The sequence below is a fragment of the Anolis sagrei genome, chromosome 4 (genome assembly GCF_037176765.1).
Source record: "Anolis sagrei isolate rAnoSag1 chromosome 4, rAnoSag1.mat, whole genome shotgun sequence".
Classification (NCBI taxonomy): Eukaryota; Metazoa; Chordata; class Lepidosauria; order Squamata; family Dactyloidae; genus Anolis; species Anolis sagrei.
Window position 1 is genome coordinate 205,492,648 of NC_090024.1, and position 21,939 is coordinate 205,514,586.

Here is a 21,939-nt window from a genome sequence, read left to right on the forward strand (position 1 = left end):
CATCTATGTCCTTGAAGCTGCACAAGGAAAATGGAAAATAGATTATTTGAAGGACCATATTCCCCCTGATGAACCAACTTTGAGATTTGCTAGGGAGGCCCTTCTCTCCGCTCCACCACCTTCACAGATACTGATAGATCTGGTGGGAGCTCAGGAGAAGATTATCCTAGGTTTTCTTTTCAGAGGTGTTAGACTGGCACCTCCCTACTGTTTTCTTAGACAGGTGTTTGATGGCTGACTATACAAGGTCAATTCCACCAAAATAATGTGTGGATCTTACTGACCATTTGGTTATGTGTTTATGTGTGTGTGTGTGTTTTTAATGTATTGATACATTTTAATATCACACCTAATAAATTACAAGAAACCATAGGCAGACAATACATACACACCTCCATACAAAACAAAAAACAAAGGGAATAAACGATATATTGTTCCTATCCCTACTACCCATTGAAATTTACTTCCTGCTCTTCTGACCACAGTATTCTAATTAATACACAATATTCCTCTTCCCTAAACTATATTATATTTACTACCTTTTCTACTTTTCTTTCTCATTAAAATGTCTCCTTTTTCCTTCCTTTTGTAAAAAATATTGCCAGATACATTTTAGATACATTTAGAACTGCATCAAAAGGAGCATAGTGTCTAGATCAGGGGTCCTCAAAATTTTTAAACAGAGGGCCAGGTCACAAACCCTCAAACTGTTGGAGGACCGGATTATAATTTGAAAAATACATGAATGAATTCCTATGCACACTGCACATATCTTATTTGTAGTGCAAAAAAACCCCACTTAAAAACAATACAATAATTAAAATAAAAATTATTTTTAAAATTTTAACAAATATAAACTTATTAGTATTTCAATGGGAAGTGTGGGCCAGCTTTTGGCTGATGAGATAGGATTGTTGTTGTTATGTGCTTTCAAGGCATTTCAGACTTAGGTTGACCCTGAGTGAGGGCCAGGTAAATGACCTTGGAAGGCCATATCTGGCCCTCGGGACTTAGTTTGAGGACCCCTGGTCTAGATCAATGGAAGTTATGGGGCCTCTCTATTCTGCTTTGGTTAGACCTTGTCTAGAATACAGTGTCCAGTTCTGTGCACCACAGTTATTTACTTATTTATTTATTTATCTAAAACTTTTATATCCTGATCTTCTCAACCTCCGTAGAGGGACTCAGACCGGCAAACAGCAAGGATTCAATGCTACAGTTTAAAAGAGATATTGACAAGCTGGAAGGTGTCCAGAGGAGGGAGACTAAAATGATCAAAGATTTGGAGATAATGCCCTGTGAGGTGCGTCTTAAAGAACTGGAAATGTTTAGTCTGCAGAAGAGAAGGCTAAGAGGAGTCATGGTAGCCATGTATAAATATGTGAAAGGGTGTCATAAGGAAGGGGGAGCAAGCTTGTTTTTTTGCTGCCCTTGAAACTAGGACTTGGAGCAATGGGTTCAACTTACAGGAAAGAAAATTCCACCTGAACATTAGGAAGAACTTCCTGGCCATACAAGCTGTTCAACAGTGGAACTCTCTTCCTCGGGGTGTAGTGGATGCTCCTTCCTTGGAAACTTTTAAACAGAGGCTGGATGGCCATCCATCAGGAAAGCTTTGATTGTGCATGGCATGGCGTTAGATTAGATGGCCCATGTGGTCTCTTCTAAGTCACAGAGCAACAGATCTGAACTATACCTAAATATTTAGAAAAACTTCCTGACAGTGGAATATGCTGCCTCATAATGTGAGTCTCTTTACCTGGAAGTTTTTAGACAGAGGTTGGTTGGCCATCTGTTAGGAGTGCTTTGTTTATTCTTACACAGCAGGAGTCTGAACTGGATTGCCCTTGTAGTCTCTTCAAACTCTACGAGTCTTTGATCTGCATAGATCAGGTATATGCTCATTTACAGGTTTTAAAAACAGCCCTGGTAAGTCAGCAATAGTTTATGTAGTTTCTTAAATGTAAGTCCTGTCGAGTCAAGCAAGGTGTGAGTTATCTGAGAAAACATGCTTATGATTTGGCACCATAGCTTCCAGTCTGTCAACATGGCACTATACCATTGACGATGTTTAATCACCAAAATTGTAGCACCATAATATTCACAACAAGTAATAATGGTGCTTAGTCATGTTAACACCATCCAAACAGGAGCTAACTAGTATTAATAACTAGTTTCACAAGGAGCCATGTGTATAACGCCTACAACAATATTTTGTCTCTGTGTGTGCATGACAGCAAAATTCACTTAAGTGGCTATGTGGTTGCTCCTATTCATGTGTGAAGGTTGCGTCAGGTAACTGCATTTTAGTTTCCTTAATTCCTTGTTATATACCAAGTAGAATATTAAAAGGAGGATTGGATGAGCAAGAGTTTCGCTTTGCTTATTTTTTATTGCTTTTTAAAATTAACATATTTTTCAACAAATTTGTCAGACAGAACTTGATCTTCAAGAAGAATATTAGAGAAAGCAAAATTAGAAGCTTTATTTTGTGTGTGTGTGTGTTTATCAGAAGTGACCCGAGAAACTGCAAGTCGCTTCTGGTGTGAAAGAACTGGCCGCCTGGCAGGGATGTTTGCCCAGGGGATGCCCAGATGTTTTACCATTCTGTGAGAGGCTTCTCTCATGTCCCTGAATGGGAAGCAGCAGCTGACAGACAGGAGCTCACCCCGTATCGTAGATTCAAACTGCCGACCTTCAGGTCAGCACTTCGGTCAGCACAAGGGTTTAACCCATTGTGCCACGGCAGCTCCTTGTAACAATTCTATTCATCCAGACAGAAGGTTCTGAGTACTGAGAACTTTAAAAACTGTATTTGAAACCATGTTTGTGGTGTTCAGTTAGAGCTAATATTACTTTGATCCTAATGGATTCTCATTTAAAAAGGATAAACCGCATCATCCTCTTCATACTGGAAATAGCTGTGTGTATTGAATATGGCCAGGGCAAGTAGTTGAGAACTTCACTTGGTTTGTTTCCTATTTTGTAACAACTTCATCATGCATTTGATAGAAAGAACTTTAAATCTTAAAAAAATAAATATGGGAAAATATAATTGACCAATTCATTCTTAGAACTGGTGCAATATTGGTAGAATCTTGGTTTATGCCAAACAACAAATGAAGCTGATATAAAATGTCTCAAAGGTTAAGAGACAGTATGTAGGGTTTGAGCAGTGGACTAGGACAGGGATTGAAATCCCTGCTTATTTATTTATTTATTTATTTATTTATTTATTTATTTACACTATTTTTATACTGCCTTTCTCACCCCAGGGGAACTCAAAGTGGTTTACACAAAACTAACGGCAACATTCAATGTCTTACATACATAAACCAAACTATGGAAACCTACTGGGTAACCTTGGGCAAATCACACACCCTGAGCAACAAAGGAAAGCACAGGCACCCCCCCCCCCCCACCAAAATAAAGCCTACCAAGAAACCCCTCTGATAGTGTTGACATAAGTCAGAAACAACATAAAGGCATGCAGCAAAAGCCATCTCAAAAGTTGGAGAGCGTACAGTGAACTCATCCCATGAGTGGGAGGAAAGTGGGAAAAACAAAAGGATGGTTTTCCCCCACTTTATTTGTTCCCTACCGTCGAGGTCCATCTTGTGGGATGGTCAGCTATCCCATGTCCTTTTCCCATTTTCTCCCAATTCTTTTCCATTTGGAATCAAGTAACATCTAAGTAACATTCTGGGCTCCATTTCCATGCATTGCAGAAACCAAATCCCATGGAGTTCCACCCAAAGTGGCTCTGTAGCCCAGATTGCATGTCATGAGGTCACGGTAACTCTAAGAACTCTGTTTAAATCATATTGAATGAAACAAATGACAGAAATAAGTTTCAAACCTATTCAGATGTTTGACCATCTAAATAATCTGAAATTCTCACCTCGGGGGTGAGAAGGGCGGGGTATAAGTAACTGAAATAAATAAATAAATAAATTCTCAGACTTCAGGTAGCCTCAAAGCAATGTTCCTCTAGTCTTACCAAACAAGCTCCTTTTATTTAATATATTCATGTTGATCCATAATTCTGCGTGATTGGTAGCTGAGTAATGCTGCCAGTGATTGATAGCTGCCCAGTAGTAACACAAGGGAGAGTGAAAATGTCCAGTTTAAGAATCAATACATGCATGAATGAATTGCCACTTTCCCTGCATTGCATCTCTCTTTGCAGCAACAAGCAGCGATCGTAAGCAATAGGTACCTAATATGGCAACAATGAAACCATAAATATCATCACTACTCCTTCAAACAGCTTTGACTGAAATGGGAAGAAGTACGGTTTGTTTAAGACACTCCCTATAATGGGACAACAGACAGTAGCACACTGCCTTCATGCTAAGCCAGAAGAGAATGGACAGAAAGAGCAAATGAATTTCTAACAACTGCACATTATTTCCCTGCAACAACCATTTATGCAAGTATTGTAGGAAAATAATACCTTACCCAGTCTACTTGCCTCACAGAGATTGTTGCTAAAGCTATCAACAGGGGATGGAAGGTAGAATTTATTGTCTTAAGTCTAATTCACACATCACAACTATAATAGTATCCTACTTCAGCATCCACAGCTGCATCCTATGGAATCCAGGGATTCTCACTTTGGTGAGGCACTTGTGAATTCTAAATGCCCTTCCCTAACCTGCAAATTCCAGTACTCCACACTATAGCACTATAGTTGTGGGATGTGAAAAAGTCCTTAATTGGCACTGTTAATCTTGTAGCAATATACCATTTTTATTAAGATTCAAGTTTTCTCTTTTTATTTTCTACCTCTGATCTAATTTCCTTGTCACACCAGAGTGTTTTGTTTTTGGGTTTTTTCCCCTTTTTTCTATCAATTTGTTTGGCAACTATATTGTATTAACACATTTCTAATGGTACTTGTGCCACAGACAAATAATACTGAACAGCCTGACTGTGCTGTTAGGAAGAGCTAGCTTAAATCCTAAGTTGAGAGATTTGTTTGGGTATAAATAAAAGCAAAGATTCTGCATGAAAGACATAGCTATGATCTTTCCACCAATCTAACACCCAGCCCCAAACCACTATAAAAGATAGGCAGCTGAGCCAAAGAAAAAAGGTCTGTAGCACTGATAAGCAGAGCATTGATGGATGATGTCTGTAGGCTGCTCCCGCCAGCATGTCCTTGTTCCCATTACACATCTAATTAGAGCTTGGAAAGGTTACCTTTTTAACAGTCATGGCAGCTGGGAGATTTTGGTGGTTCAAAAAGCTATTTTTTTTACAAGTTTTTCTTATCCTCACATGGTAATTGCCTACATAGTGCTCCATCAAGAACAGGCAAACTACAGCCTTCCAGATGTTGGTGAACTGCAACTTCTAGCATTCTTCACTATTGGTTGTGCCAGTAAACAAATGGAATCACATTATTAGAGCTAGGAAAAATGACATTATTTGGACTACAAGACCCATAATTTGGATCTGGATTTAGATTACAAAAAGTGTAACTCTTCTGAGCTCTGCCCTAAGCAGAGTGACTAGATAGAAGACTTCCAAGCTCTAACAATACTGGATAGGATTAAGTCTGGGTATGCAAAACTTCAGGTGTCTGTGCAAATGCAGAAAGCATTTTTTGAGATGAAAAAAAGGCAGACAGGAAAAGCAAAAGTGCTGAAGAAGATTTTAAAACGAAACACAAAAATAAGTATTTTGGTCCTGTGTACAAGCAATTGGACTGCTATGGAATTTGCACCTTCATGTTAACTGTAAGAGAGAATCTGTTAGCTAATACTTTTTTCTGAATTTGAATCTCTTAGATTAGGTCAAAATCTAATGTTTAGATTAGTCAAAAGTAGCACTTTTTCTTTGAATTATACTACCACATTACTCAGGTGCAGCAGTTTTCAGACTGTCATTTACTTGGACTATGGATGGCATTATTCAGGTGAGATTTCCCCATCTCTTTGCATCCCGTCACACAGGTAATGATGTTATGCCTCTGAAGGGCCTGTTGAACAGTCTGCATTTATGTGGTGCCAAAATGATCAGGAGATTGTGAGAGTGCTCAAGAGATGGTGCATTCATGACAGCAGATGCTTTTGAGGACTAGAATTCATTGCATATAATAATAATATAATAACTTTATTTTTATACCCCTCTTCCATCTCTCCGAAGGGATTGGGGGTGGCTTACAAAGGGACAAGCCCAGAGAGCACAGAGTTAAAACGTAATGCAATAAAAGAAAAACAAAAACAAACTAAAAAGAAACATGTCACAATAAAACATAACATCATGAAAACAGTACCATGGGAACAATAAACTTGCTGAGTTCAGAGGGCTCTGAGTTTATTTTTATTATTATTATTTATTAGTTTGTGCAAAATTCCTAGATAGAGCTAAGGGAAAGTGCTAAATTCAGTGGATGGATGGGAGAGTAATGTCCTTGAGCTTTATAATGTCAGGATTGTAGTGCGGAGGGCCATGCCAAAGTGCTGAAATTTAGGTATTAAAGGGCCAATTCTTTGGAACTTTCTAATCAAAGGCACAATTAAACATCCATGTTTTTAGGTGCATAAAGCTTTATCTTCAGTTGATAGGTGAATTATGTGGATGGAGGGAAGGGGCAGCATTAACAGAAGACTGGATGTGCTGTTGACATGGTAGGAGGTCTATGATGTGCTTCTGTGTGTGTAAATGGTGGAGCCAAAATCATGTCAGAACCCCATGTCAGTGGGGTTCTGACATGGAAACGAAGAGACATGGATGTAAAAACTGAGGCAAAACAGCTAAGAAAAGTTTTTTTTCTCCTTGAACAATAACACCCAGAATTCCATTAAAAAAACCATAGTAGAGGTTATCATCCTCTCCCTCATAAGTTTTCCAAGCTCAAGGGCAAAATGCTGTGAAATGGAAGTGCTGAATGAGTGACATTTCTCTGCCTGCCTCCCAAAGATCCTTCATTTTACTCTGCCAATCTTTCCCCTCCCTGTTCAACCTCTTTTTAAAGCTGTTTCCAAACAAGTCCCAAAGCTACTAACAGGTCTCTCTCTCTCTCTCTCTCTCAAACACCACCAGCACCTTTTCTGGTTTTGAATGAAATTCCTGCCAGCTCTGAAGGAGGGAGAGGGAAGGAGAGGAGAAAGTTTCTCTAACTCCTCCCATGTGAGCCTCCCTAAACCTCTGCTCAGCCCAGCCCAGCCGGTGTGAAACCCAATAACTAGGATCACTCAACAATGCCTTCCCTTCACAGGCTGCACCTTGGCTGCACCAAGGAAGAGCACAGCAGAGTGAGAAAGTGCTGCTGTCGGCAAGAGCTCTAGAATCACTTGCCTCCACCACCCTGCAAAGATCAAACCAGAGGGTGAAAGAGAGAAGGAGCAAACTGGTGGAGGAGGAGAGAACCAGCCTGAAGCAACATGCTGGCTCCAGCTGGACTCCGAATGGACCAGCTGCTGATGCCCTGGTGGCTTTTCCTGTGTTTTTCAGGCATGCTCAAAATTGTGTCTTTGGAACAAGGTGCTGCACTCTCCTGTCCACCTCTGTGCCACTGTGAGGAAGATGGCATCATGCTCTCAGTGGACTGTTCAGAGCTTGGCCTCTCTTCTGTTCCTGATGGCCTGAGTCCCTTAACAGCTTACCTGTAAGTACAGCATTGTCATTCCTTCTTTGCTTTTCCAGGAACGTTATCACTTGCAGCATGCTTTATTAAAAGAAAGGTTTCCACCTGCCAATTAAAACCAACAATGAAGGAGGCAGCTCTTTTGACAAGGAAGTCACTGCCCACCTTCCCCCCTCCTCCCGGCTCCCTCCTCCCAGGGCTCCCCTTGTGGTCCTCTGGAAAGCGTGTTTATATTGTGATGTTCTGCATGCTTTACTTCTTGATTGCTATGGATCAGAGGAGACAGAGCTTGTTTGCTGGGCTGATTCTGATTGTTTGGGAACATAATGGAGTATTTAGATTGGGTAATTGCTGCAGACTGTTATAGGATCCCCATTTCAAACATTTCAAGAGGCAATATAACATGGGACTTTACAGGCGCAGAGAATGTCAGTGTCCAGATTTGTCATCAGTGAGTAAGAAATTAAAGTTAGACCATTTTTTGGAGGGATGAAGCTTTGCTGGATACGGTAAAACCTGGACCGTGTAGAGCAGAAAAGAAAAAGATGTCATGTTTGACTTGCCGACCTCACCCGGAGATCCCAGGTTGCTGGTCATTGTGACATTTTCTCATCAGTGAGTTGTTACATCATTTATCTGTAATTGGAAGATGGCTTAGAAAATTTGGGCAGTGTGGGGTTGGGTGGTTCTCCTGCATTCATAGAATCATAGAATCGTAGAGTTGGCAGGGACCTCATGAGCCATCCAGTCCAACCCCCTGCCAGGAAGCAGGAAATTCTTGTTCAAAGCACCCCCAACAGATGGACATCCAGCCTCTGTTTAAAAGCCTCCATAGAAGGAGCCTCCACCACACTTCAGGGTAGAGAGTTCCACTGGTGAACAGCTCTCACATTCAGAAAGTTCTTCCCACTGTTCAGGTGTAATCTCCTTTCCTGCAGTTTGAAGCCATTGCTCCGCGTCCTAGTCTCCAGGGCAGCAGAACACAAGTTTGCTCCCTCCCCCCTGTGACTTCCCCTCACATATTTATACATGGCTATCATGTCTCCTCTTCAGCAGGCTAAACATGCCCAGCTCTTTAAGCCACTCATCATAGGGCTTGTTCATTTTAGTTGCCCTCCTCTGGACACATTCCAGGTTGTCAATATCTCTCGTCTTCCTTGCATCTCCAGAGTGATGGTTTTGCTACTGAACAGAAAAATTAGTTCTACCTGTAACATTCACTCTGCAGCAAACTGAAAACTGTCAGAAATTGAAGCTGTGATGGAGGGGCTTAGCTATGATTTTTTAAAAAGTTGTTAATAATGGTGACAATGCTGAAAAGTTTGAAATGGTTGCCCAAAATGCTGCTAAAAAGATTTCAGCCTTGCGAAGAGCACTTTGCTCCTTTGTACTGAGCAGTATAGCAAGCAATGTTTCCTAGTAGTTAGAGCAGAGACATTCAGTATTCTTAGTGGTCACAGCAGTGATATCATTCACATGCCATGTATTTTTCTGCAGTGTATTGATATCTTCAAAGATAATATACTATACCCAGTCAAGACACTCTTTTCAAACTGACCCAAGAAGTTGTACCAATCTCTTTTCTTTGATCTCCCATGTTTTACCCTTTGTGGTTTTAACACTGTGTTGAGTCTCTTAAAACGAACCAATTGCAAAAGAAACATTTCAGAGGGATGTCTTTGAAGAAGTAGCTGTGATGAAAAGGAGAAAGGTGGGTGAAGGAAATAAGAAAGGTTAAGACTAATTGGATTTTATTTTGGTATGTAGATATAAACTACAGTACTAAATGCTTCCAAAAAATGAAAAACCCATTTGTCTTAAAGGTGATCTTTTTTTATTTCATCTCCTTTCCTCCTTTTTATTTCAAAAGGATGTTTTTCTTGCTATGGAACATGTATTTTTACTGGAGTCAGGGTGCACAGCCCTGAGGATATTGATATTCAAAGGCACTCTGCAAATGGGTTTCACTGAACCAGTAACTTGTGCTCAAGCACTACATTTGTCATAGGGTGGCTGCATGGAACAGTATATACAAACAAGGCTGGATTCATTTCTGAGTTTCCATCCAGTTTATATAAAACAAAGCATCTCAAATAAAAATCAGAGGTTTATATGCCTAGACACACACAAAAATTCAATAAAACATAAAAACTTGGGGCTATTTCATATCACAGGCTTTCATGCCTAGGAGACTGGCCATTGATGCATCAGTATTCTCCGTAATCCAAAGTGTTGTTTTGAGAAAATAAATTTCAAGACATGATGCCTACAGGATCAGAGCTTCAGGAACTTTCCATTGTAGTTTACTCCCAGAGCCTTCAAGACAGCGTGATCATAGTGTATTGTTGAAGGCTTTGTGGCCGGAATCATTGGGTTGTTGTAGGTTTTTTGGGCTGTATAGCCATAATTTAGAAGCATTCTCTCCTGACATTTCACCTTCATCTGTGGCAGGCATCCTCACAACCTCTGAGGATGCATGCCACAGATGTAGTAAAAACGTCAGGAGAGAATGCTTCTAGAACAATAGTAGGTTTTTTGGCCATACACCCAAAAAACCTACAATAACCCATGGTCATGGTGAGTGAAAGATTCTCTGAAATGTTTCCAAAAAGGTTCCTTTGCCAAGCTCTCCTAGGATGTGCTTAAGAATAATTCAATGAGCTGTAAGGATTGCCAATTGCGACACCTCATCATCTCATTAATTGGCCATCTTATTAATAAAAGTGCCACCAAGGGACTACATTTTCATTCATTCAAATTCCAATTCTCTAAAAAGCATTGGAGAAAAATCCAAAATTTGATCTAGACCAGCCTTTGACCTAGGATTTGCTTGGTCAAGTTTGAAGTCTTCATCTCTCATCCATCCTGTTACTTTGCTGCTATTTATGCAGCAGCAACAGAAACAGTGGCATTAGCAGCACTGTATATCATTGCCTGTTTTCATTGTGCAGACTGCCATACAGCAAGTAAGAATTGCACGTGAAGGACAATAAGACGTGCCATAAATCAGCACCTGTTTTAAGATCATGACAAATGCCCTCTTTGTCTACTGCTAAAACTACCACTCAGTTTCACACAGGGAATCTGGATCATGAGAAGCATCCCTATTCTTACATGGGGTTAGAATAAGTACATGTGACTCCATATAGGAAGGACCCAGACATTGCAAAGTGTAAAAAGAGTTATCAAGTGTCTATGTGTATGGATTCAAATTCTGCTGTGCAAGGCAAAAAGGCAAACGTGTTTGTTGTCGAACAAAACCCATGAGTGGTATTAGAAGGGGAAAACAGTAGCTTTTCTTCCATCTGGCCTAAGTCATCTTATGAAATAACAGATCATAGAAGTTGCAAAAGTGGGATTGTAAGAGTCGGGTCATGCTGTTTAAGTTTAAGAGTTGCCTGATGTTCTTTTCTCCAACTGCAACAGACCTGAAATTGAAGCATCTGAGAATATCCTTTGCTTTACTTGAAACCCTCTCTACTTCTGAGCAAGTATGGGGGAACTGCAGAGCAAACTGTGTAGTTTACTGCTATTTGCAAGCAGAACACCATAATGAGGAAATTTCCTTCCTGTGTTCAGTGGCTTAGTTTCAGCATGTGGTGGCGCCATTGGCAGCTCATGGTAGGAAGCATGCATATAATATAAAACTGGATCCCTCCAAAGCCTGTCCTTTAAATATAACTGTTTCCTACTGTGGCGATCTTTCCCATAAAGATCCTTTCATGCTGTATGTTTTACTGTCAAATTAAGATACAAGGATTTCTGCTGCATTTTCCAAATTACTACTGCACTCTCCTAGGGACAGATGGATGCTGTAATTTCCGTTTTCTTTTTTTAACATTGTTTTATTATGGTTTTTATATTGAATGATTTTTAAGCTCTTTTTTTATAATTATAAAGTATCCAGTTAGCTTTGGCTGTTGCTGTATAAGAGAGTCATAAAATAAAATCAAACTTGCATGTAAATGTAAATGTAAATATAAAGGTAAATAATAATAATAACAATAATAATCTTTATTTATACCCTGCCACGATCTCCCCAACAGGGACTCAGGGCAGCTAACATAAGGCCAGGCCCAAAATTATAACAAAACAAATACAAATATAGCAAATAAAATACAAAGAAGCAAAATACCATCAAAATAAATACATAACATAACGAAATAAAATAAACAGGTCTAAAATGACATGAAAAGAAATAAGACACAGTGTGTGGGCCAGATATATTAAAAGTGAAATGGATAAAATTTGATAAAACCCTGGATGAGATGGGTGGATATGATATGATATCTGGTACCTTAAATGTTCCAGATCCCATTTGACCTTGGATACTATGCAGGATCAGTCCTGGTTAGTACTTGGATGGGAAACTATCAAGAATATAAGTTCCTGTATGCTACATTTTCAGAGGAAGGAACTGGCAAAACCATATTGATGTATTCCTTACCTAAGAAAACCTTATAAAATCAATGGGTCATCATAAATTGATAAGCAACTTGAAGGCACATATACATATTGACTGGTGCTTATAGCTGTGCACTATTGCCATCCCTATCTAGATGTCTTTGATCCCTCCTTTCATTAGCTCGCTGACCAAGGCTAACACCTCAATGACAACTATATGGGGCATCCATCATATAAACTTGACTGAATGTCTAATCATTTTCATTTTACTGTTCAAACTAAAATCATTGTAATGTTTTTGTTGTATTGTCATGGCTGTGTGCTTTTCATGTTTTCTGGTAGCAGTTGTTGAGAGGGGATGTTATAGTATTCCTCTGAGGCTGAGAAAGTCTGGCTTGCTCAGGGTAACCTAGGAACTTATCACACCCTTAGCAGTCTGTCTTTTTGTCTTTTATTTGTCTTTATACATTGTTATTTACTACAGTTTACCTATGTTTTGTCTATCCCACCACTGTATTTGCTCCCTGTACGTTTTTGAGATAATCTGCTTCTTCTCATCACACTGTATGCTTCTTGTTTCCTCTCCTCCATTTCTTTCTCCTCTCCATCACTTCCAACCACTCCTTCCCTCCCTACGATTGAGCAGGGAGCTTTTTTTGTGTGTGTGTCATGTCAGGAGTGACTCCTGGTGTGAGAGAATTGGCCGTCTGCAAGGACGTTGCCCAGGGGACGCCTGGATGATTTGATGTTTTTATCATCCTTGTGGGAGGCTTCTCTCATGTCCCCGCATGAGGAGCTGGAGCTGATAGAGGGAGCTCATCCACCTCTCCCCGGATTCGAACCTGCGACCTGTCGGTCTTCAGCCCTGCCGGCACAGGGGTTTAACCCACTGCGCCACCGGGGGCTCCAGCAGGGAGCTGAATCTTCTGGAGCCCATATCCAACACTCAAAGCTGGAAACTATCCTGGTCCAACTTTTGAACTACACCTCCACACACACATCCTTCCAGCCAGCAAATCTCCCCCAAACCACAACTCCAAAAATCTCATAGCTTGGAGATGTAGTTTTAATAAGTAGCATTTGTCAGCAACCCACTGACAAATAGATGCCTCTGGGAAAGACACAAGAATGAATGAAATAGCTCTCTTACTGTTCTTTTCCAAAAACTAACATTCTTTATACAAGAGGCAAGATGCAGTCATCTTGACTTGTATCTGTAGTAGTCTTATCCCCCATTAAAGCTATACAGGTTGGTGGCCATCACCACATCTCGTGGAAGCTCAACTCCTCCATGCTTGGAAGCAGTGAGAATCGGTCCCAATCCAAGTTCTCATATTTCTCATCTGGGACAGGCCGGTGAATGCCATGCAACTGCAGCACAAATTGAGTCCCGCAGAATCTCTCAAGCGGGTTTGCTGATATGTCTGTATCAGTGACAGTCATTTTCAGAATTTCACAGCACACATACAAATCTGAAACCCAAGTGTCCTTTCCAACCCACATAATATTTCTCAGGCTGCTACTAGTGAGGAGAAGCATTGTGAGTGAGAGCTGTACAATCTGTTCCTTCATTGATCTTGGAAATATTATTTTTTGGATAACAACTCCTAGGCTTGTCTCAGCCAACATAGTCTTGTGGTCATGTCTTAGCCTCAAAACATAACTTTTCCATGTCCTGGTCTTTTGCACAGAATAAGCTTCTCTTCTGTCAACTTTGGTTTGCTTTACTTTTCCATCAGCCTCTCTTGCTGCCCATTACCAAGATGAGAGATGTAGTAGGACTGAACTATGACAGGAATTTGACACTGGGAGTGGGATAACCACATCATAGCACTGAGCATCACTTACTATTCATGTTCATCTGTGTGGTGTTTGGGTGAAAAAGGGATCAAGTAGGTGGCTGGGCTGCAACATAAATATGTTTTGTATAAATTTTCCTTCAGGCATTAAAAAATCCCCATGCATCATGGACATTTACAAGGTGTTGGATTACTTGACCCTTTTTTTGTCCACCAGATGTTCTTGAGTTCTCTGGTCCTTTTTTTGGATTTCAGCTTTTGACTGGTGTAGATTATTTTCGTAGCAGTTCAGTTGGTGTCTCTCTGCCATATTTGGAAGGCTTTCCTTTTGTTATCAAATAACTGTTGGATTTCATTATCATTTTCATCAAGCCAGTTTTGATGTTTTTTAGTTTGGTATCCAATGTTTCTTCACAGCTGTGATGAAGGAGGTCTTCAATTTATTCCAATGTTCCTCAACATTTTCAGGTGTTCTATGTGTAGATGATCCTTGAGTGTTGTTTGGAGAAGGGTTTGTTTAGAGGGCTCTTGAAGGGCTTGGGTGTTCTCGGAGGCTGCATTTGGAGGTGATCTTGATGGCCATCATGGATTGGATTCTGCAGTCATCAGCATCTGTTATGGCTCTTATGAGGAGCACATTAAGGCAGTCCCTGGCATGTATAATTATATAGTCTAAGACAGGGGTCCTCAAACTTTTTAAACAAAGGGCCAGGTCACAGCCCCTCAAACTGTTGGAGGGCTGGAATATAATTTGGGAAAAAAAATGAATGAATTCCTATGCACACAGCACGTATCTTATTTGTAGTGCAAAAGACACTTAAAAACAATACAATAATTAAAATTAAGAACAATTTTAACAAATATAAACTTATTAGTATTTCAATGGGAAGTGTGGGCCTACTTTTGGCTGATGAGATAGGATTACTGTTGTTCTTGTGTGTTTTCAAGTTGTTTCAGACTTAGGTTGACCCTGGGCGAGGGCCGGGTAAATGACCTTGGAGGGTCGCATCCGGCTCCCGGGCCTTAGTTTGAGGACCCCTGCTCTAAGAAGTGCCAGTGCTTTTGACAGAGGCTGCTTCCATGATGTCTTAAGCTTGTTTTTTCTGGTGGAAGAGTGTGATGACAAGGTTGTGTTCCACACATTTGATGAGAAGCAGGATGCCATTCAGGTTGCTATTTCCAGTCCCATCTTTTCCTATGATCCGTGGTCACAGGTCAAAGTCCCATCCAACTCTCACATTAAAATCACCTAGTAGGATGATTTTGTCCTCCTTATGTATCTCCGACATGAAGATGTCCAGTTAATAGTAAAGATTTTCCTTGATGTCTTCATCAGCATCTAGTGTTGGTGCATAGGCACTTATGATGATTGCTGAACTACTCAACTGCCTTAGACCTTGAGGTAGAACGACTGAATCCATATCCACTGCCCATGTGCCAATCTGTGACTAGGGACTTCCAGATTTCATAGTCCTGCCCCCATAGCCGCTCGCTGATCGCCTTGGGACTTTTGTTGGTTTTGTTTTATTTTTCTTGGAAGATGCCTGTGCATAATTTTTTTAATGTGTGGAGGTCAGTGCACAACCAATCAACATGCAATCTTCACAGAATGAGGGTCCCATGGTTAACATAACAACAGTGGCTTCTCATCTGTAGCAGCCTTTTTCTGCCTTCACAGCCATTGTACATTATGTACCATGTTATCTTCCATCTGCTTTGCCTTTGAGGTCTTAGCATCTTCGGATTATACTGGGTCTGGATCCTCTCCTGTGGCCCCTCCTGGGAGTACATGACTCTGATGGTTACATCAGGTACATTGGAAACTGCAAGCCCCTTCACCATGACAATGTGACAATCCATCAAGAGGGGGCTGTGTAGTAGGCAGCAGAGAACACAGAGTGACTGAGAAACATCCATTCTTATAGACAGACAAACTATGATGACATCATCTTCCAGGATTCCTGGGAGGAGGGGAATGCTCTGTATATCCCGGAGGATGACATTAATTGTTGTACATCTGGTCACAGGCTCATAGCCAGGTGCGTCTCAGTTGCACCCTACCACCCCCTGCTCTCCAACATGACTGCATTGAAGGTGGGGCAGCAAAGGACAGGTGGGTCTTGAGAAGATAATTGCTGTTAATTGAGTCCTTGTCATAATTTCTGGAGATTCAACTGTGTAAAAATTGTGTTGGAGCAGCATGTGACATAATCACTTTTTACGATATGTTACCTGTTGCTTGATGTTTTGGTGCTAAGAGTCTTAATGAAAGACTTCAGAAATTCCTCTCACTTCCACACCCTGCAGAATGAAGATCAGCTACAGGTTGAGTATCCCTTATCCAAAATGCTTGAGACCAGAAATATTTGGGATTTTGGAATATCCGCATTTGCATACATAATATGATATCTTGGAGGTGGAACCCAAGTCTAAACATGCAATCCACTTATGTTTCATATACATCTTATACAAGTAGCCTGTCATTTTATGCAACATTTTAAATAATTTGTGCATGAAAGAAAGTTTATGTACACTGAACCATCAGAAAGTAAAGGTGTTACAATTTCAGCCACCCATGTGGAAAATTTTGGAATTTCAAATAAGGGATGCTCAACATGTAGTATAATTCCATTGCTCAAGTGATTGTTTTTATAAGAGTAGTACTTGCATAAGTCATTTCTTTTATTTTCATTTGGCTTCTCAACAACATGATTATTAGTATTTACAGTTGTATGGGCTTCACTCCCATTTGTAGTTATCGTGTCAGAAGCAAATTGAGGCTAGAGTTATAATGTATTTAATAACACAAACAAACTTGACATTATACTAAATGCCCTTTATCCAGAAGCTGGCCACTTGGAGTGCCTCTGGTGCCACTGTAAGAAGGTCCTCCATTGCATGTGGACATGAGAGAAGCCTGCATGCAGGATCATAACACATGTTCCCTTTTTAGGCAGCTGATTCTCTCACACCAGAAGTGACTTGCAGCATTTCAGCTCCCATAATTCCTGACTATTAGGGATTGAAGCCCAAAACATCAAGAGAAACACTGTTTGGGAGCCAATGTTATACTGGAACTGGACACAAACATGTTTAAGCTGGCACTTAGACATTTTGTGGAAAGAAAAGCATGGTGAGGTACAATGGAAGTCCATCTCATCTCTTGTCTTTGGTGGCACAGTGATCTCCCAAAGATGAAAGCGACAGGGTGTCTCTTTGTAGACAGAATAGTATGTATGATTGTATGGCACTGGTAACTACACAGCCAGGATAGAACCAAATTGCTCAGAGCTTGGAAAATATACTTTTGCACACTACAGCTCTCAAAACCTGCCATGCCAGGTTTCTCTTCAGGCCAGCCCTCTTGTGTCTGATTGGTGTTGTTTTAAATATATAAAGGCCTGTACAGCACAAACAGAAAGAATGATGCTTAAAACATATTCCGTCATTACGATATCATATAATTACTTCTTAGATTAACTCTTGAAGAGTTGTTGTAAGCATTACAACAATGTGAACTGTTTGAACACCTAAAAGTGGTATAGAAATGCTAGGCATTATTATAAACCAAAGATAATTAAACAAGTAAAATTATTGCAGAGACAAGTCTTTTCAGGGATCGTAGCCACACATAGTGCTAGATGAAAGGCATAATGTCAGCAAGATGTCATCATATTTAATTTTTTGCTCAGTGGGAAAAAGGTTTTCCTAGATTAAGCAAAAAATTAACCCAGTCTTTGCAAAGGTAGCATTGCACTGGTGTTGACATATTAATTCAGATCATTATAGTAGATGGTAAAAGGAGCACAGAGCTTCTGAGCAGCAACTCTAAGGATTATCTATATTATAGAATTAATGCACTTTCACTGCCAAGGCTCAATGATATGGAATCATAGGAGTGCCTCTGTTGTAAGCGTCCTGAGTCCCCATTGGGGTGAGAAGGGCGGGATATAAATGTAGTTAATAATAATAATAATAATAATAATAATAATAATAATAATCTATGCAAGGAAGTAGATGAAACTATTGATCATATCCTCAGCTGTTGCCAGAGAATTGCACAGACAGACAACAAACAGAGGCACAACTCTGTGGCCCAAATTATTCACTGGAACTTATGTCACAAGTACCACCTACCAGCAGTAAAGAATTGGTGGGATCATAAACCTGCAAAGCAGGCATGTAATCGGGGGGGGGGGGGGGGGGGGGGGGGCTTGAGGGGCTTCAGCCCCCCTTCCCCCAAATTCTCAGGGAGGTCTGCAAGAAGGCCTCACTGGTTATGTTTATTCATATCATAATCTGATCACCATGCTCATATCCCATATGCATGGGGGTATTAGGATAACGATACAAAAGGTTTGCTAGGGTAGTTCCTCTCTTACTCAGACTCAACCCCCCTCCCCCCCCCCTCAAATCAAAATCCTGGCTACAGGCCTGCTGCAAAGTTAGTAGAAAATGAACATGCAAAAATACTGTGGGACATTTGAATCCAGACTGACAAAGTTTTGGAACACAATACACCAGACATCATGATTGTGGAAAAGAAAAAAGTTTGGATTATTGATGTTGCCATACTGGGTGACAGTCGCATTGAGGAAAAACAACAGGAAAGAGTCAGCCATTATGACCTCAAAATCAAACTGCAAAGGCTCTGGCATAAACCAGTACAGGTGGTCCCAGTGGTCATTGGCACACTGGGTGCCGTGCCAAAAGATCTCAGCCGGCATTTGGAAACAATACACATTGACAAAATCACAATCTGTCAACTGCAAAAGCCCACCTTACTTGGATCTGCACGCATCATTCGGAAATATATCACACAGTCCTAGACGCTTGGGAAGTGTTCAACTTGTTATTTTGTGATACGAAATCCAGCATATAGATCTCGTTTGCTGTGACATACTATGTTTTTGTGTCAGTAAAATAATAACAATAATAATAATAATAATAATAATAATAATAATAATTGTATTTTTACAAGGTGACAGTCGCATTTAGCCTTCTATGCCAAATAATGCTCCATACATTGAGCCACGCCAGTTAAAGCAATGTCAAACGGGATTAATTCTACAATGTAGATGCACCTTAAGATGGCCCTGAATATGGGAAGATATATAAAAACTCCAGCTCTCATGTACTGAAGATTTCCTTGGTTGCTCAGCTCCCAGCAAAGCAATGGCTTTCCTGACTTTCATGAAGGAGGATGGGTGGAGGAGGAGGAGACACATTCAGAAAGTAAGCCCTGTTTGGCAGCTCCCTCTCTGCCTCGTCCCTCTCCCTTCTGAAGAAGCAACTTATAAATCTGCCCTGAGCACTGCAAGCACTGAGCTCATGCCCTTAGATCTGCGCGTGAGGAACTCTAACTAGCGATTAGAGGAATTTAAGACTTGCTTTGAAACATTTTTTTTTTTTAGAAAAAAAATCTGGCAGGTCTTGGGATGCCAAGGGGGGAATAAGGAGGAGCATGGGGCAGCCCATAATGCCATATCACACACACTCTACTCTCCTTGCTGTTGCACCTGCTTGCATTCAGGAAAAAGCATAAAGGAAATGGAAAAGGGCTTCATATTCCTAAAACCACATGAATTTGAAATTGGTTTTCTTTACTGTTTCTAACATTTATCCTTTTCAGATTAGCAGCATTCTAGGAACATTTTACTAAAATCCATTTTTGTTTAATTAGGCAAGAATATATTTTGGAAAGAGAGGTCAGGGAAAGCTACCCAGTGTTAAATTCAGAATAGTTCAGTGCACATTGCTTTTGGTCCAATTAGCAAATAACTTTCTTCTCGTACTTTATACATGTGTTGTCCTGGGAATGATGAGAGCTGTAGTCTAACATAAGATGAAACCTGCAAAGAGTAGGAACTACTGCAATGTGCACCTTTTGGATTGCTTTCTTTCTAAGTTGCAATACATCATTAGGTTACAACCCAGGAGTTGCTGCAGTTTCAGACAGACTATGAGGACTGAAATAGATGCAAATGTCTGTGTGATCTATGTGTTGGAGAGCAGATCTTCATTAGAGAGTAATTTAGAAATGGTGACTGAGAAGTAAACACCAAATCTTTCTCTACCTCACTTTGCTCCCCAAATCCTTCCTTATAAGTATTTTTCTTCAAGGATACCTCAAGTCCAGTCTCAAGGCCTATCCTGTTTTTTAGTAGAACAATAGAGCATTGGGAGGCATCTTTCCCACCTTCTGCTTCTTCTCTATGAAACTAATATGTTTGCACTTGCTCACACTTAAATTCACATCTTTGAGTAACTTGTGTTCATAGGTGATGTCTGCTATTGACCCTACAACATCACCCATGACCAATATTATATGAAGCATTCTAATGAGGAAAATCGAATACAATTCCCAAGGAAGGAATGAAGAAAGAAAATTAAATATATTTACCAAGTAAGCAAATAAATATAAACTCAGTTTCCATCAAACTGTACAATTTCCAGCCCTGCTTTTGTACCAAATATTGGATGGTATGTACTAAACTGTCTCATAGAATCATAGAAACATAGTTAGAAGGAACCCAAGGGCCATTTGCTCACACCACCTGTCATGCAGGAACACAGAGCTAGCACACTCCCAATGGAGAGACACCTAACCTCTTTTTAAATGCCTCCAATAAATTCTTCCCAATGTTTATGTGGTGTGTCTTTTCCCATAATTTGGGCCCACTGGTTTGTGTCATGGTCTCTAGTGTGAGAGAAAACATGCTCATTCCATCTTTGGATGGCATTCCTTCAAATATATAAAGATGACGATCCTATCACCCTCAGTCTTCTCTTCTCCAAGCTAAACAGATTAAGCTTCCTAAGCTATTCCTCATAAAGCTTGATTCCAGAGGTTTTACTATCTTGGCCACTTTCCTCCAGCCATGTTCCAGCTAGTCAATTTGGTCTTTGAACTGTGATGTCCAGTACTGGAAACTGTATTCCAGATGATGTCTGAATAAAGCAAAACAGAGGAGGATTCTTACCTCCCTCAAGCTGGACACTATATTTCTATTGATGCAGCCTAGAAGTTCATTGGTAAAACAAAATATTCATATTCAGCTGAGATACAATTTCATTGCTCCTGATTGACTACTGCAAGCAACATGAGGACAAAAGAGAGGGAGAGAGAGAGAGATCATAAGGAATGCCATGAGCACTATATTATTTTGTATAAGGTGGACTTTTATATTCTCTTTACCCTGAAAACTAATTTATTACAAGTGCCATTCTTCTTATCTGTGAATTCTAAGCTCTGAACTAAAACAAACACAAGTATTGTGGAACTTTAAAGACACTCACAATTGCACAGTGGCCTGAAATTTTGCAAGTGGTTCCTCTGATAAAAATTATTTTGCATCAGAATTTTTTTCCCCAGAGATTTTCAACACTGTGCCATGGAGTATGTTTGTGTGTGTGTGTTTCATAGAGAATGTGTTTGAGAGAGAGAGAGAGATCCAAAGTTCCAGACTGTGCTATTTTCTCCCAGATCTGCAGAACTGGTATCCATAGTTTCATTTATTCATGTCTGTCAAAATATGTCCTTTTAAGGCATTTTCGAGGCCCTCTAGCAAGACTGTGGCATTCTTGGGTAAAAAGTCCTTCTGTGGTTCTGTGTATCCATGTGAAGTCCAGAAACATACCTCCCATGGATATAGTGGCTGCCATGACAAGCAAAACAGGGGGAAGGGGATGGTGGGGACATGATATGGGATAGCCATTTTTGTCTTGGAACTCTCTACATGAGCCCAAAGTTGTGATGTGCTATAGATTCTGGGAAAGAATTCAGAGCAACCTGCAACTTTGGTTAACACATTTCAAAGCTGGGCGAGATCATCCGGAGTTTCGGGGTGCGGTGTCATCTGTACGCAGATGATGTCCAACTCTGTCACTCCTTCCCACCTGCTACTAAGGAGGCTGTCGAGGTCCTGAACCGGTGCTTGGCCGCTGTGACGGTCTGGATGGGGGCGAACAAATTGAAATTGAATCCAGACAAGACAGAGGTACTCCTGGTCAGTCGCAGGGCCGAACAGGGTATAGGGTTACAGCCTGTGTTAGACGGGGTCGCACTCCCCCTGAAGACACAGGTTCGCAGTTTGGGTGTGATCCTGGACTCATCGCTGAGCCTGGATCCCCAGGTTT

General features: G+C 40.5%; 1 protein-coding gene across 1 annotated transcript in view; it reads left to right on the forward strand.

Moving 5' to 3' along the window:
* The first annotated feature begins 7,125 nt into the window (after nt 1–7,125).
* The window catches only part of LGR6 (leucine rich repeat containing G protein-coupled receptor 6), a 159,737-nt gene continuing 144,923 nt past the window's right edge, over nt 7,126–21,939 (forward strand). The window contains exon 1 of the mRNA XM_060772489.2: nt 7,126–7,618. Coding sequence (XP_060628472.2) covers nt 7,395–7,618 — 224 coding nt within the window. The 5' untranslated portion in view covers nt 7,126–7,394. The remainder of the gene's footprint in view (nt 7,619–21,939) is intronic.